The following is a 27606-nucleotide window of genomic DNA, read 5'->3' as shown; positions in this document are numbered from 1 at the left end:
CACTGGTCATTTTCCTCTCATTTTTGATATAAAGGTACTGTCTGATTTCTAGCTCATTATTGGATTTTTTTAAAAATATTTCTATTAACAAGCAATCTTAGAGGGAAACTTCCAGACTATGCAATATCTTGTTCCTCATCTTAAGTTTTACATCTGTTAATGATTTTGGCTCTAACCTATCTTTACTATGATGGCAGAAAAATGGTGATTTCCCAAGGCCAGCAGCCTCTCCCCACTGGTACTGGACATTTTACTTTTGGCAGGAACATCCATTTTCCCTACATTGTCTGTTGCTGTGGACTCATAGATCCCTGGATTTTTTTTAGTGATCTATAGTTTATTACCATCCTTCACTCTTTTGATGCTCAGAGTAGAATACCCCATGTTTATTTGGGGGAACACTGGAAGAATAATTATATGATGATTGCAAGACATTAATTAGAACTGTAGCACTTCAGTTGTTTAAGCCAAGAATGAGACCCATTTAAACTGTTGCTGTTTGTGGGAGTTTTGTTGTTGTTGTTGGTGGTGGTGGTGGTGTTCATTTGGTTGATTGGTTAGTTGGTTGTTTTTTTTCCCAAGACAGGGTTTCTCCGTGGTAGCCCTGGCTATCCTGGAAATCACTCTGTAGACCAGGCTGGCCTCAAACTCAGAGATCCACCTGCCTCTGCCTCTGCCTTCTGAGTGCTGGGATTAAAGATGTGCCCCACCATGCACTGCTACATGTTGCTATTTGTATCGCATAGTACTGGTCAGAGGAGAGCCACTTGCCTGCCTCCAGGGACTGAGAGCCCTTCTTAGAGGCAGTAGAGGATCTCCAGTGTGCTCGTGTGTTTGTGGGTAAGTGTGGGTGATGTGGATCTCCAGCATATATACCTGTCTACTCAGCATAACATCTGTGTGCTTTGCTTTTCCCTTCCTTGTACTGTTACATTTTTTATCACATTTTATTTATTTTGTGTGTGGCAGTCAGAAGAGAACTTAGAGGAATTGCTTTTTTTCTTCTACCAACTGGGTCCCAGGGATTGAACTCAGTTGTCTGGCTCGGCAGCAAGCACCTTTCCTTCTAAGACCTCTTTTTAGCCCTCATTGTGTTTTCTCCTCTCACATTTACGGTCTGTAAAAATGTCAGAAAAACTATCCATTTCCCAGTGACGTTTTTGGTCATTTTCACTTCAGTCTTCACAGTGTGACTTTAGGCCAGTAGTAGGTTGGCTTCCACACCACCGTTTTATTGTCTGATTCCACTTGTAGTAACACGTAGGAAGTGGCGTGTGACTCAGCCATTACTCTGTACTCTCTGGAAATAACAAACGTGTTGTAATTATCTGTGACCAGATATAAATGGAAAGAGTTGGGCTTGGTTTTCTTTTTTTTAAATGTCTGCCTGAATTCAGCATGTGTTCTTTGATGTCTCTGTCCTTGGCAGGCTCCATCTGGCTCCTCCACATTCTTACTGTGAATTGGTAAAGACTTATCTATCCCACTGAAACATATTAATAGACCAGCTGGGTGTGGTGATGCGTGTCTGTAAGCCCAGCACTTAGAAGGTAGAGGTAGGAAGATTGTAAATTTGAGGATAGCCTGGGCTATATAAATGTAACAAGACCCTGTGTCAAAGAACTAACTAACTTCCCAATGGGAGCTAGGGACATAGGTTAGTAGAAGAGTACTTGCACAAAGCCAGACTATGGGTTCCATCTGCAGTGCCAGCCCAGGAAAAAAAAATCAGCAAAAGTGTTTCAAACAAAAAGTATCTCATACCAATAACATTCTTTAAGTTTTGTTATTTAATATTTAAAGGTCACATTGCCTACTGGCCACATGCATAGCCTTACATAGCATTGTTCAAAATATTGGATACATTTCTTCGTAGTTCCTAAAACCTAGAGTTAATGCTGCTATTTTTTTCAATGGCTATGAGCATTGTCTCAGTTGAGTTTATGAATTTGAAATGTGTGCATGTTGTACCTAAATTCCTTTGAGCCAGCGCTGTGGTTCAGTGGTTCGGGTGAGTACCCCAGTTCCATCTCCAGTGCTGCAAAAATTTTAATTTTAATAATAAATTCCTTATTATTGCCCCCATAAGAATCTAGTTTATTCCAATTGAGTCACGTGGCTGTAATGATATGAATTTCTTCCTGAGATATTGGCTCCAAACTTGAAAAGGAAAGGATTGGTGCAGCACGCAGCACAAGCTTCCTGTCGGGGCATGCACTCCGTTCCGCTCTGTTTGAATCTGGGTTGTGCTTTCTCAGCTCCTCCCTCAAATGTTCTCTGCGTCTTTTTCCTTCTCCAATATAATTCACAAAAAAGTGGGTTAGAGGATGAAGAGTAAAACATCACAGAAACAGAGCGTTTTCAATCTGAAGTAATACTTGCTCAATTGGAGAGTAAACATCTGTGGACTTACTCAGTTTAAGAATAAACATCTGTGGAGTGAACCTAAAGGCAGTTTCATGTTCTGTGTCAAGGTGTGCTTTGGCAGCTTGCACAATCACAGCTAAGGTGTGTTTCAGTCAATCCTTAAAACCAAGGACTCCGGGGTTACCACTGGGAGACAAGCTCTGGAATTCCACAAACCATGAGGGACACGATTAGCAAGGTCAGGGGTTCCCGTCCTACACTGTGAATGGCCCGTTTCATTGAACTTGTCTGCAGTGACAGAAACCACACAGGAGCATGGACAGTGAGAACCACGTGGTGGGCTGGGCCAGTGAGGCAGAGCCCCAAGGTCAGAGCTGTGCCTAACACACAGCATGTTGCTCTGAGGTCCGTGTTTGAGTAGGACTGTGGAAACACAGTTCAACGAGGGTCATGTAAGAAAGAAATGTGACCACTTTGCTTTCCAACAGAATTCTTCTGATGGTTTCAGCCAAAATATTTTTAGATCTTTTTTTTCCTTAAGAAGATCCAACTTTAAAAAAAAAAATCCAACTTGCCAAGAACTGAGTGCTTAGTTTTCAAATAATTAAAATTGATCTTATTTGTTTTTTTTTTTAATCTCCAACAAGGAATTGTTTATGGTTCAAAGTAGATATAAAAGTAACTGAATGTTTCAGTGTCTGAAATGACATAGTAATATAGTTATATTCTTGGCCAGGTTGCAGGCTTTTCTCATTTGTTTTCATATTGACTTTTGGGAATTTTAGATGGCATCGTCAGGGTAGGAAGCTGATGAACATGGTGGGTGAAAAAACAAGACAGAAGAAAAAAAACCTGAATCCTGAGGATGATTCTGCCATAACCATCTTTTATCTAGCACATTGTCTGACTGGAACTTCTTAGATTCACAGAGCTTTGGGAATAATGTGTATCCCTGGATCCTGATGGCCTGTGACCTCTTCAGGTTATGTTTCTGTAAGCAGTTCTCTGTGCCCACCACACCCAAGGTTTAGACAACACTTGTCCATAGAGGCCTTCAGCTTGTAGTTCACAAGTATGTTTATCTGGAACACTGTGGGGAGAGCAGGGAGGCTGCCGCCTTTGCTTTCAGAAAGACCCCTGGCACCATGTAAAGTGACCTGGAAGAGAACATACTCCAGAGAGGTAAGAGCACACGCAGGCCAGGGATGGAGTGAAGGAGACTCTCCTAGAGGCCTAGCCATCTGGATCTGTGTGTGGACCAAGGAGAGTCCTCCCACTTCTGATGAGTGGACTTAGGAAGTATATGTCTGACTTCATAGTTTGTCCAGTGTGTCTTCTCCTCAGAGTCGGACAAGCATAGTTGTGGCCCAAGAAAGTAGTGTGAGTAAACTCATTCATGTTCTTCCCTAGAGGTTGATGGCACCAGTACACAGTAAATGACTCTTCATCATGGCACCAGTTGCCATGGCACCAATGCCATCTTCAGTTGATGGCCCCAGTACACAGTCAGTGACTCTTGCATGACACATAGGTGAGAGGTTTCCCACCGTGACCGGCTGACTGGGGTTAGGTGGATTAGGAAGCACAGTACCGGTGAGCTCACTCTTACACATGGAACACCCAAGTCTGGGAGGAGACTGGATTTCTGAGATGGAAGATGAGGGAGGGGCTTGGCCTGGCCTGGCATATCTGAGAAGCAGCTGTCTGCAAATGCTCCTGAAAGCATGGCTGAGTCACTTGTACACCAGTGACAGCTGAGGCCATGTGGGCTCTATGCTCATTTTCTCTTTTCCCTTATTCTACCAGGGTCTTACTGTGTCATCCATTCTCATCCACAGCTGTCATATTCAGCTTGCCATAAAAATTCCTTTGGATCTAGCCACTGACCTGTAGAGCAGTCCACCAGTACATTCTGTGATGGTTTCATATGGCAGTGGCAGTCATTCCAAATGAGTCTCTCTGTTTTCCTACTTATATTCATCAGACCCATGTGGTGTCTGAGGCAGGTAGGTTGGCAGAGAGGGTCTTGTCCACTTTTATCAGAGACAAGTGTCAGAGCTTTAGCACATGCCCCCAACTGTAAGGGAGCTGGCCTTGCAAACCAGGTGGTCACCCTGTTGATTTCTGGAGGGAGGCTCCTTTGCCCTGAACAGTCTCTGTTGCAGGGACTCTGTGTCCTCCCAGAAGATCCAAAATGGAACACTGTGGTTGGTACAGTTTCCCCTTGTGCTAATATTTTCCAGAACAAATACAGGAACTAAAATGAAAAAAAGAAAATGATTTTTCTCTGTGATTAGCAGATAATCAGATTACTCTGGGGATTAGATAAAAATAAACCCTCTGTTCCTATAATTAGTTACTGTGTTGACTGAGTTAATCTTTTGTAAGAGAATTCAAAGTTAAATCACAGAGCTGGAAAGACGCCTTCACGGGTAAGAGGGAATACCAGCGCTGTTCTTTTAGAGAACATGAGTTTTAGAGAACATGCCCCAGCCATCGGGCGGCTCATGACCACCTGTAACTACAGATCTGACACCCTCTTCTGGCCTCCATGGGCACACACACGTCGTACACATTTGCACAAACATATAAACAAAACCATATATATATATAGGATTTGGCTGAGGGAATGAGTAAAATAGACTAGCATGAATCCAAGAACAGAGTAGGTGTTCTTAACTCGAGGAGGAAGTTAGTTCACAGGTGTTCCCTCTGAGCCTTCCCTGGGGAGCCAGTGTACTCTTGACTTGTCTTGGGGTTTAATATTTGGAGCCCCTGAGAGCAACCTTGTACCGTTTGCTTCCATTATTTTGTTTCTGTTTATGTCTTTGCAAAACCATGCAATGGCTTCCCCTTATGTGTCTGGTTTTGTTCACAGGCCATGTCCTCATAGAGATTTCCAGCATCCACAAGAAACTCAATGAGACTCTTGATGAAAATGTACGTGAGCAGTTGTTATATTTTTTAAATGTATTTTTAAAAATTTTGCCTAAAACTCAAATATGATGTGAATTTTTTTATAATTTTCATTTTTTCAACAGTTCAAAAAATTCCATAAGGAGATTATTCATGAGCTGGAGAAGAAGACAGAACTTGACGTAAAGTATATGAATGTGAGTACAGTTTTCATCCACCTTGGCCAACACCTGAGCTCTCAGCCTAGGAGAACTTTCACACACACACACACACACACACACACACACACACACACACACACACAGAGAGTTTTGTCTACTTCTGGAAGTAGGCTGGAGTTCGGGTGCTGACACAAACTGGAATACACAAAACTAACAAATTCCCTTTGGGTTAAGTGGGCTCATTTTTGCCACTGCTTGGCATGTGTGTTACAAAAACTAGAGAAGCACTGGGTGTGGTGGCACACGCCTGTAATTCCCAACACTTGAGATAGGAGCAGGATGTTGAAACCAGCCTAGGACATATTGTGAGTCCCTTTTTTTTTTTTTTTTTTTTTTTTTTTTTTTGGTTTTTCGAGACAGGGTTTCTCTGTGTAGCTTTGAAGCCTTTCCTGGAACTCACTCTGTGGTCCAGGCTGGCCTCGAACTCACAGAGATCCACCTGCCTCTGCCTCCCGAGTGCTGGGATTAAAGGAGTGTGAGTCCCTATCTTAAAATGACAACAAAAACACAAAACAACACAGAAACAGGCTAAAGCAGTCACGAGCTCTGGCTGCTCCTCCAAAGGACCCAGGTTCAATTCTCAGCACCCACATGGCAGCTCACTACCATCTGTAACTCCAGTTCCAGGGGATCTGATGTTCTCTTCTGGCCTTACACACGTGGTGCACAGATGTACATACAGGCAAAATATAAAATAAATTAAAAAAAAAACAAAAGCACAGAAAAACTAATGCTGGAAATCACTACTTACAGAGGACAGTGTTTTCAGAGAACATGCTAGTGTGACAGGACATCTGTGTCTGTGTCTACAGCTGGTGCCTTCACTAAGCGGCACCTAGATATGATTGTGCTTAGGAGAACACTTGTGCTTTGTGGCTGCTTGCCTGTCACACAGCTGTCCATCCAGGCAGTTTGTAGGCCTCCCTTCACCAGCTCCCAGTCTCCCAGGAGCCAGGCTCATGACATCTTCCCTTTCTGCTGTAGGATGCTTACTTCCTTTTGACATCCAAAGCCTCCTCCCCATTTTAGTATGGTCTCCCCGTGTTACCCTTCCAAATTATCCTCTCCAGGGATCTTTATAAGGTCTGTAGCTGTGCATGCACAGGCCATAGGGTTACACACACCTGCTGAGGTGGACTTCATGTTGTGCCTTTTACATTCTCTTTTTAAAAAATAAAATAAAAGATTTATTTGTGTGTGTATATGTGTGAGTGCACATACACACAGGTTGGAGTTGGAATTAAAAGTTGTAGGCCAATTGACATGGATGCTGGGAACTAAATTCTGGTCCTGCAAAAGGAGAAAATGTTCTTAAGCACTGAGCCAACTTTCCAACCACCCTCTTCCTCCCCCTCACTGCCCTTCACAGGGTCTCATGGAGCCCAGAGTAGACTCACACTGGTATGATGATGGTGACCTCAAACTCTTTATCCTCATGCCTCCACCTCCCAAGGGCAGAGGTTTAGGCATACACTAGCATGCCCAGCTCATTTTCTAATTTGTATCCCTACCAAAATCCCTATATCAATATTCTTATGATCATCTTACAGATTTGATGAGAAACATGGGTTTATAGAAATTAAGTATTGAGCTCACACAGGTAATATTGAGCTCACACAGGTAATAAGGAAAGAAGCTATTCTAGTTTCTTAAACACTATGCTATACAGCACCCCGAACACTCATGAGCAATTGCACTTATTCATTGTATGTCTTGAATTGTAAATCATGTAACAGCCAGGAATGTGTGCGTGTGTGTGCGTGTGCGTGTGCGTGTGCGTGTGTGTGTGTGTGTGTGTGTGTGTGTGTGTGTGTGTACACACACGCATGCTCACGAGCTGGGAATGGAACCCAGGGCCTGACATACGCTATGTAAGCACTCTACCACTGAGTTACAACTCCAGCCCTTTAGTATTGTGTAGTCACCAAAGCACTGACTACACAGAGTCTAAAAAAACTTTGAAAAAGGAGAGAATTAAAAAGAAAGGATTTTTATCTTTAGAGAGCTGCTCATAAACAGAAACATTAGAACTAACAATGCCTAAGAACTCAAGTTGAATGGAGGGGATCCTCTGGAGTGTGGGTGTGAGAATGGTGTGGACTGACATTCTTAAGCCCCAGCCAGAATGGAGCCATAGGAGTGTGAGGATGTCGAGGCCAGTCAGCCACACACAGTGGATGTGTGAGCAAAGTGACTACACAACAGCCTGTCTGGTGCCATAGTAAAACAGCATTTCACTTCCAGGCTACTCTAAAAAGATACCAAGCAGAACACAGGAATAAATTAGATTCTTTGGAGAAATCTCAGGCAGAGTTGAAGAAGATCAGAAGAAAAAGTCAAGGAGGAAGAAATGCACTCAAATATGAACACAAAGAAATTGAGGTGAGCTTTTCGTCAATATTTTTCTTTGTCAATTATTGTGTGTACAGTTTAAGGGGAGGCTTACTTCAGTCATCTATACCATATCACTCCCTTCTGTGCTACTGCTGAGGTGAAATAGAAGCATTCCAAGCTGAGTGTGGTAACACATGCCTGTAATCCCAGCTCTCTCAAGGCTGAGTTGGAAGGGACTTAACTTCTAGGCTAGCCTGTGCTACATGATGAGCCCCTGTGTCAAAGAAAAGAAAAACAAAGCATGTGTAAGCTGACATAGTATTGCAGGGCTTTCCAGAGTTAAGGTCATAGCACATGGTACTTACAGGCATCTCCCCTTAACTCAGGGGAAAGAAGGCACCTTTGTAACTAGCATGACTATCCCTCCTGTTTGTGTGAGATAGGACCTCACTGTGTAAACTGGCTGGCCTGAAACTCTCTGTGTAAACTAAACTGTCCTAGAACTCACAGAGTTCTAACCTGCTTCTGCCTCTCAAGTGCTAGTATTAAAGGTGTCCACCACCATGCTTGACCTGACTGTCCTCATTTTACCACAGGAAAATGAAACTTAGATTAAGTCCATGGAACAGTGATCAAACCTGAAACTTCTGGTTCCAAAGGATTTTTCAGTAGAAGAGAGTCATCCCTAGAGTACAGAGTTGTATTATTATGCCAGCTGCTCAGTGGAGAATGTAAAGCCTTCAGTAACCTTTCTCTACATATGAGTCAGTGTCTTAATGACGATGATATCTGCTCAGACTAGGCGACAAGTATTTTGTCCAGTGTTTATTTGCATTTTGTGTTTTCTCCATAATCAAAGTAAACTGGGTATAAAGATGGCTGGTGATAAATGTCATGCCGTGCAGGAACCAGATGCCTCCTGTCATGCTTCTATTGTTTATTTTCATAGTATGTGGAGACTGTTACTTCTCGCCAGAGTGAAATCCAGAAGTTCATTGCAGATGGCTGCAAAGAAGCCCTGCTTGAGGAAAAAAGGCGCTTCTGCTTTCTGGTGGACAAGCACTGTAGCTTTGCCAATCACATACACTACTATCACCTGCAGGTGAGTGTGTGGCAGTGTGCACTAAGTGTGGCAGGAGCTTTATCTTATAGTCAGAAACCCTCGATGTGCCGCTTCCTACAGATAAGGATAGACCTTCACAGAAATACAGATGGAATGAATAATCAAATATCCACTTATCATTAATTTCCTAATGTATCCATATTTAAAATCCCTTGTAAAAAATGACACATTTGGGGCTGTGGTTGTAACTCAGTTAGTAGACTCCTTGTCTAGTGTGCACTGGGTTTGATTCCTAGCACACTGCATAAACTGGGTACACACTTGTAATCCCCAGCTACATAGTGAGTTGAGGCTAGCCTGGGCTATGTCTTCAAAGCAAAGCAATAAAAAGACACAGTCTAAAAAAGTTAACTTTTGATAGACTCCTATGTATCTTGGGTGTCACTGGCTTGACTAGACTCAATCTCTGAGTGGTTCTAGATGATCCTAGAAATAAATAGGACCACTGGCAGCTCTGCCCGAGGCTACAGACACCCCTCTCCCCATTGACAGCCATCAAGACACTGAGTTTTGTTGTTACTTTTCACTCTTGTTTACAGTATTCACTCATGATCACCTCAACCAAATGGCTGATTTAGTTCCCTCCTCCTGACAGACGCAGCTGTGGGGTTAGAGCCCTTTTTTCCTTTTAATTTTCTTGGGCCTATGTAAGCATCCTAAGCTAGCATGATTGAGGTCAAACATTCACTGTTGTTCATAAGCACATGATTTAAGAGAGAATCCCGAAATATGAGAAGAAGTTCTGCAAACGCTAGAATATAAGTCAACTCTTTCAAGGGGAGAAACCCTGCCCTGTGTGTGCGTGTGTGGGTCACATATTCTGTAACTCGAAGGATAGACAGCTTCCTAATCCAAATACTTAAGATCTAAAATGGTTATAATAAAAAAGTGCTGTCTTCGGTGTTGGCTTTCATGTCTGCCCTAGTGTGGATGTGTCTGTAGATGCCCACAGTGCATTTACATGAGTAAGAGCAGTGCTGAGTATGTTTAGAAGCATGCATGCTTCCGTGATGAGGGCTTCCTGCTGTGGCAGAATGACAGGGTCACCACTGTAGAGGGAGAGTTTCCTTCCTATGGCAATGCCCCACAATGTCAGGAGGTGACCTGGGCTGTTCAGAAAGTCCTAGTTACTGACAAGGTCTTTCTTAGACTAATCCTTGGGCCCTAATAGTATTCTGTAGAACAGCATAGACCAAACCTGCTTCTTTCTGTACCAGAAGCTTCTTCAGCTATTTGAAAACTGCTTTGTGATTCCCCCTTGTTGCAGTTAGAACATTCTAGTCCTTCCCTAGCCAGTGCTAGCAAGTGATCTTCATTATGCCACTCCCCAGCCTGTCAGAGTCGGAAGTGGTTGGTGTGAGTTTGAAAAAAACAGTGTTGTTGCCTTGCAAATAGCTTCAGGGATGGAACCCTACTTCGTTTTCCAACCAGAGTGCTACCCTGGAAAAGGAGTTCACTGGAAGGTTGTGGGAGCCTCTGAGAGTCCCACTGCAGGAGCAGAGCCAGGCTCATGGGAGCACAAATGGCTCCTCAGCTTCAGCCTCCAGTGTTGCAGTGTCTCAGCTCTGCCCATTTGTCTGCTTTGTGCTGCCACCCAACTACTGTGCAGAGCCAGCATCCCTAGGCACATAACACATCCCTACCTGCTCCCTCCCATCCCCACCACTCCACCTATAGGCTCTTTCCCACAAGTGGAATTCCTGGAACAGAGTCCCATTCACTTGCCTAACACTTTCACTCCTGTGCTTCTTACCACAATAGAGGTGTTGATTTTAGAAGGACTGGTGGGGAGATGGTGATTGTCCTTTCCAGGGCCATCTGGAAAATGAAAGACTTTCATATTGGTTGCTCAGGTCCTCCCTTTTAGCTTTTGAATGGCTTTATTGTTTTGTTTTTGAGATGTACATGAGCACACACACGTCTCATGCATAATAAGCATGTACTCTGCCTCTGAGCTATTCCCAGTCCCAGCAGGATTCTTAATCATTTATGGTCCCATGTTAACTGGAAGTTCTGTATTCATGCTGAGAAAGCAGGTAAGTTCCCATTAGGTCCTGAGCCTGCCTCCTCAGCAGTCAAGACACAGTAAATGTTCATAGTTGCTTCAACTGTTGCTGAATTAGACTCTGAGCCCCCACTCCTGGTTGCAAGTCTTAATACATCAATAGAGATACTGTTTGAGGCAGCTTTTGTCATCTCTTCAAACAGTGCACCTTTGTCTTTAATTTTTTTTTTTTTTTTTTTTTTTTTTTTTTTTTTGGTTTTTTGAGACAGGGTTTCTCTGTGTAGCTTTACGCCTTTCCTGGATCTCACTTGGTAGACCAGGTTGGCCTCGAACTCACAAAGATCCACCTGGCTCTGCCTCCCGAGTGCTGGGATTAAAGGCATGCGCCACCACCGCCCGGCTGTCTTTAATTTTGTTTCTTCTGGATTTATAGTCTGCAGAATTACTTAATTCCAAGCTGCCCCGGTGGCAGGAAACCTGTTGTGATGCCACAAAAGTACCAGAGAAAATCATGAACATGATAGAAGAGATAAAGACACCCATCTCCACACCAGTGTCCGGGACACCACAGCCTTCACCCATGATCGAGAGAAGCAAGATGGTAGGAATCAGTCCCCCTTTTGTACATTCACTAGTATGAGTTAGTTCATATTGACTCAGGACCAGGACTGACTTCAGTGATAGAAACCATGAGTCCCTCTTTCCTATTCCTAGACCCCATTTCTTCCCTTTTTCCCACTTCCGTTAGAACTAGAATTGACTGTGCAAATGTTTTATATTCTGCTTAAAACTGTTATGTTTTAGAAATGTCATTATTACTGTATTCCAACACTATAAGTTTATTACCAATGAAGACAGTATAGCTGTCTGAGAGAACTGACTAAAAAACCCTGGTGCCATTCAGCACCTGGAAGACTGCAGCGGGAGGATCATAAGTTTGAGGTAACCTAGACTACATAGTGAGACCTTTATCCAAAAGAAGAAAAGAAATTATATGTCTGAGAATTGCATCAAAATAATGCAGGCCTTGTTTGGGAATCTGAGTGAGGGCATATATGATACAAGATTGGCCATAAATTAATTGTCATCGAAGCTATATGCTTAACAAGTTAATATAACACATTCAAAATTCTTTCAAATAATTGTTTCGAATGTAGACTCCTGAAGCCAAGTAGTGCTTAAGAAGGAGCCTACCTAGATGTGGTGGCTCACACTTGGGAGGCAGAGACAGTTAACTCTCTGAGTTTGAGTACACAGAGAGTTCCAAGCTAGGCAGGACTACATAGTCAGACTCTTTCTCTAAATCAATAATTTTTTAAAACTAATAATACATTTGAATAATTCACAACTAAGAAAGTGGGATTTCTGCTATATAATAAAAAGCAATCCTAGAAACTTGTATTAGTCTCTTGTATTGTTCTAATATTAGACTAAAAAAGATTTTTTCTACAGATTGGGAAAGATTATGACACCCTTTCTAAATACTCACCAAAGATGCCCCCTGCTCCTTCAGTCAAAGCCTATACCAGCCCTTTGATTGATATGTTCAATAACCCAGCAACAGCTGCACAGAGTTCAGAAAAGATAAACAACTCAGCAGGTAAGAGATTTAGTTTGATTTCTTTTATGGAAACGTATTAAATTGTTCTATTTAATTTTTAAATATTTGTTTTTATTTATGTGTATGTGTGTGACATGAATGTATGTGACATGTGTGCTAATGCTCTTGGAGGCCAGGAGAGGGTTTTAGATCCCCTGGAGATGGAGTTGCAGGTGTTTGTGAGCCACTCAATACAGATGCTGAGAACTAAATCCAGGTCCTCTGCCAAAACAGGAAGTATTCTTAACCTCTAAACCATCTCTCTAGCTCCCTTTTTACATTTTAAAAATACTTTTTCAAATAACTTTTTTTGATAAATGTACTATGAGGGAAAGGCAGACACACAGGTATAGTGGATACATACAGCCCTAGCTTCGAATAACTTATACCTCAAAGAAATAAGGCCAGAGCTGAGAGTGTAGCTCCATAGTAGGACATTTGTCTAGCACGTGTGAAGTTCTAGGTTCCACTCCCAATATTTGGTGGGGAGGGAATAGGGAGGGAGATGAACTAAATAAGGTCTAGTCTAGACCATAAGACATTTAATAAGTAACATGTTTCTATAGCACTATTCTATCTACTGGTAGATGTCTACAGAGTAAATATACTGTTGAGACGTGTTTTTTTAAATCATGTGCCTGTGTGCATACTCATATATGCACATGAGTACAGTGCTTATGGAGGCCAAAAGAGAGATAGGATCCCTTGGAACTGGAGTTAGGGGCAGTTTTGAACTGCTTGCCATGGGTGCTAAGATTTAATTCAGATTCTCTGCAAGTGTAATACTTTTAAAAATAAACAGGATAGACTATAATAATTTAGTTTCACACAATGTTCCGTATCTGATAGCTCCCTCAGTACAAATCTGATGGCAGTCAAGTTGTGCTCTGGAGAGAACCCACAGCCTGTAGTATTCAGCTGTAGGGGGAGATGAGAGATTGAGAAGAGATTTCTATAAAGACAACCAGGATTGCTCAGTGAGGGAAAATAATAGCTTGTAGTTATTTGCTTTTGAAGAAAGTTAAAGTATATAATTCATTCAAATATCTCTGGTTCTTTTTGGTAAAAGCCAAGTGAGAATTCCTGGCAGATTTAGTGCTGAGATAGTTAGAGACATGTTAAGGAATAGCAAAATTTGTATTGTAATTGTTACAAAGATGCAATAATAAAGCAGATATTTTAAATCCCTATGCCAGTTTCCCATTTTCTGGGGTGGCACATATCAGCCTGTGTTTAAGTTGAGAGACAGTGGTGACATAGTATCTAAGTGTAGGTGCCTGTGGACTTGGGTACCTCCAGTGACTATAGCTGCCATTTGCCAGTTGTGATCTGGACCAGTCTGGAATTCTTTTGAGCTTAATTCCCTGGTCTGTCAGTATCAGCAGTCACAGAGCCTTCCTCTGGAGGCGGCTGGTGGCTACATAGCACTGAGATTCTTGATAAATTCCCAGCCAAGGGAACTCAGCAGCTCACGTGTCCATGCTCAGGTGAGAAGGCAGAACACCAGCATTTCCAGCTCACTCCTTCTCTTGTGCACAGAGAAAGGCAGTGGGTCTGAGCTGTTGCCTCAGCGGCCTCTGTGTTCCAAACTGAAAGAGCAGTACAGTGTGGGCACTTCACCAGGGAAAAGAACCGGCCTAGCTGCCATGGTGCAGGTGAAGCTGGCACACTCTGCTGGGCTTCTCTTCTTACAAGTGCTTTTGGCTGCAGGGCTCCTCTGCCCTCTGCAAAGGCTCCAGGCTGAGGCATACCTGTTTCCTCCTCATGGGCAGTGTGAAAGGCCTGGAAATAGGCCAGAAATTGTTTCCATAAAAGGATCATGTGGGTACAATACAGAAACAAATGGTTTTCTGGGGTTATTCACTGAGCTTGCCTGCCGAGCATTCTTTCATCATTCCCATGCTCGCTTCCACAGACACCTCAGAAGATCCCAGTTTACAAAGATCCGTTTCTGTTGCAACCGGACTGAACATGATGAAGAAACAAAAAGTGAAGACCATCTTCCCTCACACTGCTGGCAACAACAAGACCTTACTTAGCTTTGCCCAGGGGGACATCATCACACTGCTCATCCCCGAGGAGAAGGACGGCTGGCTCTATGGAGAGCATGACACCACCAAAGCGTGAGTTGGCACGAACCTCTCTGCACCAGTTTCAAATGGCCCTCGCCTCTGAGAGCTGCTGCCTTCCCTGTGAACTGCAAGTTGTCTGTGCCGTGGAACCCTTTATTCTTCTTTATAGTGTGGCAGCTGCTGTTATTACACCACAAGCTATTTGGTGTATGTATAGGTGAACTTGGTACAAAACAGATTATCAGGTCATATTACGTCACTGCTGACAAAAAGCAGAAATATTTTTATGTTTATTTATCTCGTGTGTACATGCATGTGTGTGTGTATATAATCTGGAGGTAGGAGGACAACTTTGAGGAATCTGTTCTCTCCTTCCAGCATGTGGATTCCAGAGATCATCAAGCTATCATTGGGTGGGTGGGTGGGTGTCTCTGTGTGTGTAGGAGACACCTGTAAAAGCCTCCATTTCACTCAGCCCGTTTGTGAGTGGCTAGCCCACCCAAGCTGTCGCCAGGATGTCCCCAAATATGAGTACTACTTACGTGCCTGCCTCAGGTATCACAGATGGGTCTTTTTCTTTATCTTCACCTTTAGGAGGGGTTGGTTCCCATCATCATACACAAAGTTGCTGGAAGAAAATGTGAAGGAAGCAGTGTCTGTGCCTACACCGAGGTAGGGGAGTATGGCCTGGCTCTCCCAGCAACTGGAAGCTTGCCTTGACCCTGATGTCCCCAGACACAGTAGAGTTACAACCTAGATGTGCAGCCACGCTGGGGTTAACCTTCGTCACTTGTGTGTCAGGAGCCAGTGGCTGCTCCTCTGGTTTCTGTGGTCCACGAGCTTCCCTAGCTATCTGCTGTGACCAGGCCAGCCCAGCCCGCCAGCTGCAGTGCTCGTCCACAGCACGTGTTCGCTGTTTCTCGTGAAATGCTCTCTCACCTGAGTTCCTGACCTAGTGCTGTGCTTGCTCTTCCCTCCGTGTCCCTCCTCTGTCCCTGTTCACCACGTAGGTGCTCCTGCTCCTCGGGATCCACCCTCAGTCCTCCACTGCTCCCCGGGCTGTTTCATCTACTTTTTTCTTTTATGTTTTATTGATGAATTTTGGTGGGGGAGGAAGCGGGTGGCACAGCACATGTGTAGAGGTCAGAAGACAACCTGCTGGAGTCAGTTCTTTCCTTCCATCATGTGGGCTCCAGGGCTCAAACTCAGGTTGTCAGGCTTGGCACCTTGGCACCTGATCACCTCACCAGCTATATTTCATTCACCTTTATACTTGCAGCTACACCATTGGGCCTCCCTGTCACCTCCATGCTGAGAATCCCATTCCTCAGTCTAGGCTGTGACAGTAGAAATAGCCATCTTGGAACTGGAGAGCTGCTCAGTGTTTAAGAATGCATTCTGCTGTTGTAGAGGACCCAAGTTTAGTTCTCAGTTTAGTGGCTCACAACTGGTAAACGTACATTTAAAATCTTTAAAAAAAAAAAAATAGCCATTTCTTAGAGACAATCCCAAGGGCTTTAAATTGCTGAACACAATGAGTTCTCACAACCCTGTGAGATAGGGCTCCACTTTAAAACTGGGGAAACTGAGGCACGGGGAAGTTTTAAGAACTTGCTCAAGGACAGAACCAAGACTGGAACTCAGTTATAACTCATCCAGGCTGAAATGTGGATATTTCTAGCTGGCTGCCCAATGGACCCTCGGAAATAACATGTCTACACTGAACTGGTCATCTTTACCATAAACTCCCTCATGCATGCTACTCTCTGGCCACTGAACCCTCAAATGCCATGCCCAGCATCCTTCAGGCCCTCTCCTCATAGAATATCTCCATATGTTCCTCTCTAGCAGAGTCTAAAAATGCCATTGTACCAAGAAGGAAAAATTATCATTTTAGGGAGTAGGTAAGAGTTGTTTCTTGAGACAGGGTCTCAATATATAGCTAAAGATAAATACAATGTATATAAACATGCACACTTATGCATATAAACTACTATGTATGTATGTAGTGCAGTGTTGGAATCCCCTCTTTCTTCACCGTTTCTTACATGTGAATGGATGTTTTGGTTTCATGTATATCTGTGCACCACATATGTGCTCAGTGCCTTCAGAGGCTAGAAGAAGGCATTGGATCCCTGGAACTGGAGTTACAGATAGTTGTGATCCACCATGTGGGTGCTGGGAATCAAACTGGAGTCCTCCGGAAGAGCAGCCAGTGTTCTTAACTGCTGAGCCATCTCTCTAGCCCTGACACATCCTTTTTTGTCAAGTTACTGCCCACTACCCTAGCCTTGGCCATGGGATGTTTGGGGCATAGGGGTGCAAGTGGCATGATCTTATCTGACTTGGCTCCCTAACCTTTGGCTTTGAGCCCTGCACCCGTGAGAAGCATCAGTACTGTGGACCTGACTGAGAAGAGCAATGTTGTCATCCCTCCTCCTGACTACCTGGAGTGCCTGTCCATGGGAGCCACCTCAGACAAGAGAACAGATGCTCCCAAGACTACTACTTCTACCTTCAAAGCCCCAGTGTCCAGACCAGATGCCACATCCACATCTCCGGTGAGTGCTGACTAGAGGCCCTAGCTCTGTTCATGGCTGGTGGGGGATGAGGGCATTGAGTTCTCTTCTTCATAGACACATGCTCCCCCCAACTCCTCAACTCTACGCCTTCTTTCTTTCCTTTTTACTTTATCTTGTGCAGGACAATTAGCAGTTTGTTTGCTAGGTATTATTGGAACTTTCATGTCTCCTTGCGTTTGTCTTCATCTTTTATTCTTTTACTCCTCTTCCTCTGCATTTTGTTCCTTTCCTGTTGTTTTCTGAAAAGGAGAGGGACTAAGCTTAAAAATGGGAACTTGGTGCCAGCCAGTGTGCAGACATTGTCTTTAATCCTAAACTACCCTAAGAAGGAAAATGGAGGGCTTGGGCTCCTAGCCACTTCTTTGCCCTTGGCAACTGCAGGTAGAGTGTCTACAGAGCACCTGGCACACTCTGGGCTCTAGACAAACAGGTGAGGCCCCTGCTCCTTTGAAACATAGATCCTAGTGATTGGAAGCAGATAATAAACCAAAACCGGTTAAAAGCCATGCTGAGAATGAAAATAGGGGGAGGTACTAGTGGATAGGGTGACATCCTAGGTGGATGTGACAGGTTAAACTTGTTTGAAGTTCAGTGTCCCAAGATGGAGCCCTGAGAAGGGGAAGAAAAGAACCATTCCAAGTGGGGAGCTGGCCTAGGCCTCCAGGGATTCCACTGAGAGTAGCATGCTGGGATGGCCTTCAAGCTGCCTGGAGAGAGCTGGGCCTCAGTGGGTCTGGGTTTGTAGGGAGGGGCGAGACCTTCAGCCAGAGCTGGTTAAGAAGCAAGGGCAGCCTACTAGACACATTCCTGCATCTGAGAGTCAGCTCTTCTGTCCCAAGTGTAGGGTACATCCAGGACAACAGGCATCACAGGGTAGCATATGTGGCTATGGTCTCTCTGACGTGACATTCAAGCTGAAACAGGAAAGAACCACTGTGCAGAAGTCCCCGGGAGATGTGTATGAAGGCAGAGAGCAGAAAAGTTAAACATTATGTGTGATGCACATACACAGGGAATGGAGCTGGGAGAGGACTGGCTCTGGGTCAGGGGGACTTCCTCCTGATGTCTCTCCAGTGAAGACAGAAGAGGGCAAGACAGAGAGAAGGAAGATGGCTGAGGAGTCAGGATGCATCCAGGCATAAGAGCCTGTTGTGAGAGAAGGCAAAGCGGGGCATTGACTTGGCCAGTGTCTCCTCTCTAGCTGTTTCTGCTTGCCTAATGGTGAAGGAAGATCAGCAGCTGCTGGGGTGGGTCCAGGTATCAAGAAGGTTTGACAAATTAAGTGTGCAGAGGGATAGTTCATGCACACCAGGAAAGCAGGAGGGTGGGCAACACCATGCACCCATTAAAGCTGCTGGCAGTGATTTGAAATTGTCACTGTGTTTCCCAGCTGCTCAAGTCCAGATGAGAAGTATCATCGTGTGCCTTATTGATGGGATGCTTTCTGAGAAATGTATCATTGGAAGTCTGAGGACTACAAACTTGAGACATCATACACAGTCAGTCAGTCTGTCGTCACAGGAGAGGCCTCATGCATGACCAAATAGTTGGGGATTACCTGAGGTCATAGTACTTGAGTTGGGAGGATTGGGGAGTTGGGGGTGTTTCTGAAGGCGTGGCTGTGGTTGTCTGAGACTAATCCATACCGGCTAAGGAGGCTCCATGGAATGTGAATGGGATGGGGTAGTTGCAGGCGTCTCCTTGAGGAGTGTAATCAGCATGGAGAAAACTGGTAGGAAGCTGAGGAGTGAGTGGCAGAGAATAGGAAACAGCTAGACTCAGGAGGATGAGTAGCTGAAAGTTATGTGTACCCATGCAGCACAGCCAGGTGTGGACAGAGCCAAGTGGAACCAGAGCCTGCCCTACTTGTGTTTACCATAGCTCCCCGCGACCCTTCCCCAGGGTTCCTCTTGGAGCAGGTTCAACTGAGTCCACACCTCTTTTACTACTTGTCTTCTTGTTAGTTTTTACTATTGTACTGTCCTTTCTGCCTCCCATCTCTCAGGAGGGGTACAATTCCACAGTTTGCCCCACAGCAAGAACCAATTACAAGGCAGGTTTTGTTGAGCAGTGCATGGTGCACAAGTGCAGTCTCTCAGTTATGTGAAATGGGGGTTCTGTACAAAAAACACGTCTGCTCTCATGTGAGCCTTGAGATCTGCTTTCCTCCCTCTCCTCGGCTACAGGGCACATTTGGGCCCAGGAAACGAGAGCTCTGAGCTAGTGTCTTGGCTTCCTTCTTGGATAGCACATTGTATAACTGCACAAAGTCCAGGTTAGGGACTCATAACTGTAATCCCAGCACTTAGGAGACCGAGACAGGAGAATTGCCATGAGTTCAAGACCAACTTGGGGTATGTAGTGAGTCTCAGCCCAACGAGGCTGCAGAGTGAGACCCTGTCTCAAACAAACAATTGCATGTCACAACTTCAAGTCTGACATATGGAGCCATTGTTCATGTTCTGAGCCTACAGTGTTTCCCCTACTTTTGTTAAACTTTCCATTGTCTCTTATAGAAATTCAAATGTAATGCAAATAGAATAATGACTCCCCTCTCCACTTTAACAGTTACCAGCTCTCTTACCAACCTGTGTCTTCCCTGGTTCTTCCATTCCTTGCTCAGTTTGTACCAATGCCACACAATGTAAAGACTGAAAAAAGATCCATTTCAAAATTATAACAAGGCCAATATATCTTTAAAAACTAACAATAGTTTGTGAACACCATCAACTAGTCACTGTTCTAATTCCTGATGATGTCATTAAAATATTGTTTATAGAGCCAGATGTAGTGGCACATACCTGTAATCCTAGTACTCAGGTAGTAGAGACTGTAAGATTTGAAGTTTAAGGTCATTTTTAGTTATATAGTGAGGCAAGCCCTAGACTAGAGACTGGTTGAAGGGTTGGGGGTGGGGGGACGACAGAGAGATCATGTATATATAGTACAGCCATTTAAATCTGGATCCAAATCAGCTCTAGACTTTGTAATTAGTCAAGAGGTTTCTTGAGTCTTTCCCATTGACAAGTCTCTCTTCTGTCTCTTTCCTTGCAATCATCATCATCATCATCATCATCATTACTATTTTTATATTATATCATCATCATTATTTAGAACAACCGGGTTGTTTGTCCTGGAAGGTGTCTCCAGTCTGCATTATGCCGATTATATCCATATAGTGCTTTTTACTGTGTCCCCTCACTGTCCTGTTTCTGGAGCTCCAGCCCAGTCTCTTTGCTGCTCTTTGATCACTTGTCCTTGGTAGTCAGCATGCGTTCCCTCTTTATGATAGCAACAGTTCATTGCTGGTCACCTGGTTGTCTAATGTGTTCTAAGAGAAAAGAATCCTGTCCAAGACATGTCTGATGGCATACTCCCAAGCTGCTTGGAGGATCGCAAGTTCAAGCCAGCCTAGGCAACTTAGTGAGATCTCTTTCTCAAGATTAAAAGGAGAGGTTGGGGATGCTGCTCAGTGGTACGGTGCATAGCACTCATGAGACCCTGAGCTCGATCCACAGTAACAACAACCTCCAGCACTTTGCCCATGGAACAGTTGCCAGTTGGTTGCTTGCTTGTTTTTATTTTGCATTGCTGAGGGTTGAACCCAAAGCTGTTTGCTAGGCATGTATTCTACCAAAGCTACGTCCTTGCCGTTCTAGAAAATTTAATTTTATTTATGTGTGTGTACTCACCCATGTTCCACACCTGTGTGAGGTGATGTTCATGGAGGCTGGAGGACATTTGATCCCCTGGAGCTGGAGTTACAGTTCCAGCTGCCTGATGATGCTGGGAACATCTTAAAAAAACAGCAAGTGCTCTTAACCTCTGAGCCCTCTCTCTTCATTCCCAAAAACATGTTTTTGTCTTCAGTACTCTTGTCACATGGATCACGTGAGCTGAGAGAGTAATCCTCACTTCATGGAATGGACAAATTGACAAGTCCAGTTTTAAAATAAAAATATTGGCTCAAAACCAAAAAATAAAAAAGGAGTCTCAAAAAAAAAATGCAGGGTGGTGTGGTGTGGCACATGCCTTTAATCCCAGCACTTGGGAGGCAGAGATAGGTAGATCTCTGTGAGTTCAAGGGAAACCTGGTCTACATCGTGAGTTCCAGGACAGCCAGGGCTACATAGTGAGACCCTGTCTCCAAATAAATAAGTAAAGATAGATAGACAGACTGACTGACCAGAGTCACATATTCTCAGACACATACAAATAAAATATAATCAGTAATAATAACTTATTCCCCATTTAGCATTTTATAGTTTTAATAAGACCTAGCTTGATTTTTAAACCTCTGACTTGACTAAATCATAAGCTACTGTCAATATCGAGAAACCGAGTCAGTGTGGTAGCATATACCTGTAATTGTAGCTCAGGAGGTTGAAACAGGATAACTAAATTTCAGGCCAGTCTGGATTAGATAGTGAGACTCTGTCACAAAAACACCACCCCTCCAAAGGAAAAGAAATTAGGAGTCTGCCCCCTCTTGTACAATGTCCCTGAGCCTTAGAGGAATGTCAGAAAACCCTGTTTAGGGCTGGGCTCACGGAAGTCCACAGGGCAGCCACAGCTACACGTTTTCGTTAGGATCAGAGTCTAAGTTTTGTCCCAGTCCTTTTGTAAAATATAAAATGCTAGTAACTACATCCTTATCTAAAGCACACTTTGAGTGAGGGTACAGCTTTGTGGTGGAGTACTTGGGTAACATGCACAATATCCTGGGTACCATCCCAAGCACCACAAAAAATATATATAATAATAATCATCATAGCAATAATCCAGGGGGCTAGGGATATAGCTCAGTGGTAGAGCAATTGGCTAGAATGTGAAAAACCCTGGATTTGATCCCCCAGCACCATTCAAAAATATAAAAAGATAGATTTGTTTTGGTTTTCTGAAAACTAAAAAATATTAAAGGAAAAGTTTTAGTAATACTTATATTTCCAGAATATGAGTAACATTCCATTATATTTATTTTGATACAGATTTAAATAAATATAGACAGGTAGATACGTGGATGGATGGATGATAGATATTTTCAACTCCTGTCCCAACCTGACACCCACACATAGTGGAATGATAGCAATTGAGCCGCTGCTCCTGGACCCTGCTGTGAGCTGGCCTGGCTGGATCCAAGGATGGAATGGGCTGCAGGACCGTGGGAAATGGAGGAAAAGGGAGAGCAGAGAAGAATGACAGGCACTTCCTAGGTCTGCAGTGTATTGAGAAAAGTGTACTGTAAAGACTAGCACTGTTTATCAGCACAAGGAGGGGAAGGGAGCTGGGAGCTCTGACTGATAAGGCACATTCCACTGCCTTCTCTGCTGTTTACCAAGGCCCTGATATGATGCAGGATTGCCTTTCTGATTCAGAGGATAATGGAAAATACCAGCTAGTCAAAAGTCACTAGAAAATAATGGGGTGTAGCTCAATTGTTAGAGTGTTTGTGTAGCATGAATAAAGCTGTGGGTTCCATCCTTAGCACCACGTAAACCCAGCATGGTGGTGCACACCTGTATCCAAGCACTCAGGAGGTGGAGGCAGAGGATCCGAAGTGCAGGTCATGGCCAGCCTGGGCTACAAGAGACCCTATCTCCAAAAAAAAAAAAAAAAAAAACTTGAGTGTCTCCCTATCCAGGCTTAGAGGGTCCCTATCCCCAATCACACTATGGATGTTTACTTTGCGCTATCTTAAAACAGAGAAGATGGACAGTGACCCCTACATAAATGCAAAGGTTACAGGATGAGGTTAGATGATGGGTTTGTACTGCATTTTTACCACTTACAGAAAGAACACACCTTGAAGCAATATTTCTAGATCCTATGCAGACTACAGAGAGAACTGCCAATCTTCACTGACACCGCCCTTCCCATTAGACAAGCCACCCATATGTCATTGCTACCAACTCAAATCAAGAGTCCTAGGAGCACAGATAGGGGAAGCAATGAGGACCCCCTGCCATCAGCAACAGAATAGTGCTGCTTCAAAGAGGGTAACTAAGGAGCAAGTACAATAGCCATATTGGGTTTGGGAGAAGCTACCTGAAAATGCCCTGTACAGATACATGTTCCTGGATTTTTGCTGTGGTGGTATGTCCTGCATCACCTAACCTATGGCACGTCCTAACTTAGTGAGGCAGCATACCGCCGAGTGCCCGAAGCTGTGTCTCAACACCACCTCCAGCATCCCACAGGAAAGGACTATATCACATATCACCAGCCCAGGAAAAAAACATCCCAAATTCACCATAGTTTTCTACTGAATGTATCACTTTCACACCATTGAAAGCAATCACACCAAACCACCTTAAGGCAGGGACTTGCCATTGCTTGATTTTCAAGTAAACACTTTATTAAAGGATTACATACACATGTGCATGAACACACAAAAGAATAACACAAAGAGTACACAACATTCATTTTTTAAAAACAGGGACCTATAGCCCACATTAGCCTAAAACTTGCTGTGTAGCCAAAAATGGCCTTGAATTTCTGATCCTCTTGCCTCTACCTCCCCAGTGCTGAGATTACAACCTGGTGTCACCATGGCCAGTTTATACAGTGCTGGGAATAGAACCCAGTTCCTAGCATGCTGGACAAAATACTCTACCAACTGAACTATATCCATAGATCTTTTGCGGGGAGTAGGTGGGGGAACTGAGATAGGGTCTCACTATGTGGCCCAGGCTGGCCTCAAACTATTCTCTCAGCTTTCCAAGTACTAGGCATATGGGTGTTGGATGCCACACCAGGCCTTAAAGCGAATTTTCTTGAAGTGATTGTCGAATCAGTGTCAGATCAAAAAACAACATTCTCAGACACCTTGTGTATGCCTCAGTTACTGTTTCTCCTCCAAAGACAGAATCCCCATGTCCTGGCACTGAGATCTCATAGGGACAGAATGGATGAAAGTCAAGAGCTATTCTGTTGGATTTTTGGGCATTTCTTCTTGGGGCTACGTTGGTGTCTGTGGCCACATGGACACACTTTACTTTCAAGCATTTGCTGTGCTTGTTTCTCTGACTTAGTGTGCTGAATGCTGAGGCATCCCAGCGCCTTAAAATGCCACTGAACTGGTGGTTTTAAGAGGGTTAACTGGCTGGGTGGTGGTGGTGGCGGCGGCGGCGGCGGCGCACGCCTGTAATCCCAGCACTCAGGAGGCAGAGGCAGGAGGATCTCTGAGTTCGAGGTCTGTAGCCAGCCTGGTCTACAGAGCTAGTCCGGGACAGGCTCCAAAGCTACAGAGAAACCCTGTCTCGAAAAACCAAAAAAAAAAAAAAAAAAAAAAAAAGGTTAACTGCAGGTGATGTCCAGTGGAGAGCTCTCTGGTTTCCAGTGAGGATATGATGCTGTCCTCCTCGAGGCCACACAGGCCAGGCCAGTGTGTTGTCCAAGGGAAAGCTGAAGGTTTCCAATGGGAAAGTGAGGCAGCCTGGGGCTGCAAGGTTGCTCTTCTGGTCTGACTTCTGGGTGCCAAGAGGCTCCTTCCAGACTAGGGCTATTGCCTGGCTTGTTGCTCCAGGCAGTCCAATCATGCCAGCAATTTGAGCAGGCATTCAGCAGGCCAGACCTCCTGATGTTCTTTACAAAGAAATCATAAATCGGCTCTTAATCATCCCTATCATAAGAAGTTACATCAGAAGTGACTTGTCCAGAGGCCTGCTAAGGAAGCGGAGTGCCCTGAAGGAAGAAATCACTTTTACACCACTTCAAGCCTGATTAAGATGTGCCAAGCCAGGCAGTCGCTTTGTGCTTGTGATGAGTATACACTGCGTCCTGTGCTAGATGACTGTGCTGACCCCTGGGGAGCCTGAGGTCTCAGCCCACATGCCTGCAGCCTGCCTCAGCCTGAGATACTATATCCCATTCAGTATTCAAGAGATGATGCCCTGCAGGAGTCTTGCCCAGACCTTCAGCCTCAGAACTCACACTAGAAAGTGAGTTGATTGCTTTGAATCTACATGTGCCCAAGACTACTGGGAAGCCTAGGAAGCTTTCTAGACACTTGAAGACAACTCTGATGCTTAAGATGATATTCTACTGCCCTCTGCTGGGTGGTGCTCCGGCCAATGCTCTTACAGGAACAACACGAAAGATTTTTGAGACTGCAAGATTTCCAGTTCCCCCGCCAACACCCAAGAGATAGATATGCTGGAGGAAGATGGTATCTGTGACCTGCCGTGAGACTCAGAGCCACACACCTGCAGGATTTGGACAGATCCTCAATTTAGAAGCCCCCACCCCTTGTTGCCTCCCTGCTTTCCCTAGGATTGAGCCTAGACCTCTTACAAGCTGGGTCAAGTGCTCTACCAAGCCACACCCCAGATCCCCAGATAGCTGGCTCCATCAGTTAGCATCAGTCTCCCAAACCAAGTTATTATTACTTTCATGTCATCACTGAGGACTCCAGTCTAAAAATAGAGACAGAGGGTAGGGTGGGGGCCACAGTCACTACATACACTACTACTTACTATAGCTTGGGTCTGAAACCTATCTGTACATGTTTTCCTTCCATGCCATGACTGTTGCTGTTTAATTTGGTAAGATCTGAGTTTCTGTGAGCATTCAGGATGTCCCATGCTGACCTGAGTGAGCACTGCTGCCACACTTGGAGGCACCTCCTTATTCCACCTTCTGACACACAAAGGGCCCTCAGAGTTCTAAAACATTTTCTCCTCTTGGCTTACTCTTTTGAAATAATTTACACATAAAGCAGTCTCAGTGTGAGATCGGGGGGTGCTTTTAAACATGAATAGCTTTAAAGATTTATTTGTGTGTCTGCATGTGTGTGCAAGCACGTGAGTGTAGATTCTAGAAGTCAGATCCCCTGGAGCTGGAGTTACAAGTGCTTGGGAGCTTGCATATAAGGGCTGGGAGCTGACCTCGAGTCCTCTACAGGAACAGCTCGGTATCTCCTCACGGAACTGTATCTCCAGCCCCACCAGTGGCTTTAAACTTAACTTTGCATGTCTTTACCTGTGGGTCTTATAAAACATGTCCCAATGCCAAGCCTTACATAATCTGTCTTTTCCAGAGTGACACAAACGGGACCGCAAAGCCACCGTTCCTCAGGTATGTACATCCCAGTGTACAAAGTCAGTGTCATGGTCCTGCTCCGCTAAGTGGCCAGTAGTGTCCCCCAGAAGCCCTTCATGGAGGTGGAAGAAACTGATGTCCCCTTTCCTATCACCACCGGCTTTAGACAGTCCAGGAGTGGGGTGCAGAGTGACAGAGCAGCATGGTTCAGCTAACCCATGGCAGGGTGGCCTGTCCCACAGGGCTCTGTCCATCAGACTGAAGCAGCCTTTTGTGTGACCTGCTCCCTAGCTCAGCACAGTAAACGGCCAGACACCTGTGTGTTCAGAACAGACAGTCCAGGATTGGAATGCAATGGGAAGATGGCTCAATGAGTAAAGTCCTTACTGCACATGCATAAAAAGGACCCAAGTTCAAATCCCCAACACCCACAAAAAAGCAGGCCATCGCAGTATGCATCTATAACCCCGCACCATAGAGGAAGACAGGCAGGTTCTGGACACTCAATGGCTAGCCCATAGAAACAGCAAATTCCAGTCTCAGGAGGTGGAGTGTGACAGAAAACACCTAGCCATGACATTTGGCCTGCACATGTGGCGAGCACTCTGGTGTGGATACACCCCCGTATGTGTCCACAATATCTAATTCCTGTCTTTTTTTTCTTCCTCTTTGCCTCCCCTACAGTGGAGAGAACCCCTTTGCTACTGTGAAACTCCGGCCGACAGTGACAAATGACCGATCAGCACCAGTCATTCGATGAAGACAGGAGGGATCCTGCTAGTCCCTCTATCTGAGTTCTCACCTGCGAGACGACAGGTTGCTGGACCGGTGCAGGCACTGTCAGAGTATCAGAGGGTGCCTGATTTCAGTGAACCCCACTTGAGCAAATCAATGTATTTTCTCAGTTTAACAGAGCTGGGTTTACACATTTTTGTCTTTAAGGTAAATGAGTAGCTTAGTGATTAGATCAATCATTTGAAATATTTTCTTTTCTATTCAAAAGCAGTAAATTTGGTTCAAGTTCTTCTAATTTTAATTTTTAAGGAAATAGCCAGAATAAGGGCTAGTCTTATCTATGCTTTTGTGCCTGGCTTTCTGTGGCTGAATGCAAAAAGACCAGGGTTTTATTTTATAAAGCCTGTGCTCTTAAGTAGCATTATGATGTTCATCTAAAGAAACTATGTAAGTTTGTATCAGAGCATGCAAATCTAGTAAGCAATATAAATTATGAAACTATATTAAATATTTTTAAATGACCCAATTTTAACCTTTTGATTAAACAAATGTGGAGCTCATCTCAAAGATGGAGAACTCTGACCTCAATTGACAGTCTGCCTGCCTCATCAG

The 27606-nt window shown here is 44.3% G+C and overlaps 1 protein-coding gene across 1 annotated transcript in view; it reads left to right on the top strand.

The window, feature by feature from the left end:
* Baiap2l1 (BAR/IMD domain containing adaptor protein 2 like 1) overlaps positions 1-27515 on the top strand; it is a 95125-nt gene extending 67610 nt beyond the window's left edge. The window contains exons 4-14 of the mRNA XM_059248745.1: positions 5246-5307; positions 5409-5480; positions 7749-7886; positions 8788-8940; positions 11400-11567; positions 12419-12566; positions 14482-14689; positions 15233-15310; positions 17010-17199; positions 26258-26295; positions 26944-27515. Coding sequence (XP_059104728.1) covers positions 5246-5307; positions 5409-5480; positions 7749-7886; positions 8788-8940; positions 11400-11567; positions 12419-12566; positions 14482-14689; positions 15233-15310; positions 17010-17199; positions 26258-26295; positions 26944-27019 — 1331 coding nt within the window. The 3' untranslated portion in view covers positions 27020-27515. The remainder of the gene's footprint in view (positions 1-5245; positions 5308-5408; positions 5481-7748; positions 7887-8787; positions 8941-11399; positions 11568-12418; positions 12567-14481; positions 14690-15232; positions 15311-17009; positions 17200-26257; positions 26296-26943) is intronic.
* Positions 27516-27606: the final 91 nt, after the last annotated feature.

The sequence above is a fragment of the Peromyscus eremicus genome, chromosome 23 (assembly GCF_949786415.1).
Source record: "Peromyscus eremicus chromosome 23, PerEre_H2_v1, whole genome shotgun sequence".
Classification (NCBI taxonomy): Eukaryota; Metazoa; Chordata; class Mammalia; order Rodentia; family Cricetidae; genus Peromyscus; species Peromyscus eremicus.
The sequence above is the reverse complement of the archived record's forward strand: the minus strand, read 5'-3'. Positions and strand labels throughout refer to the sequence as shown.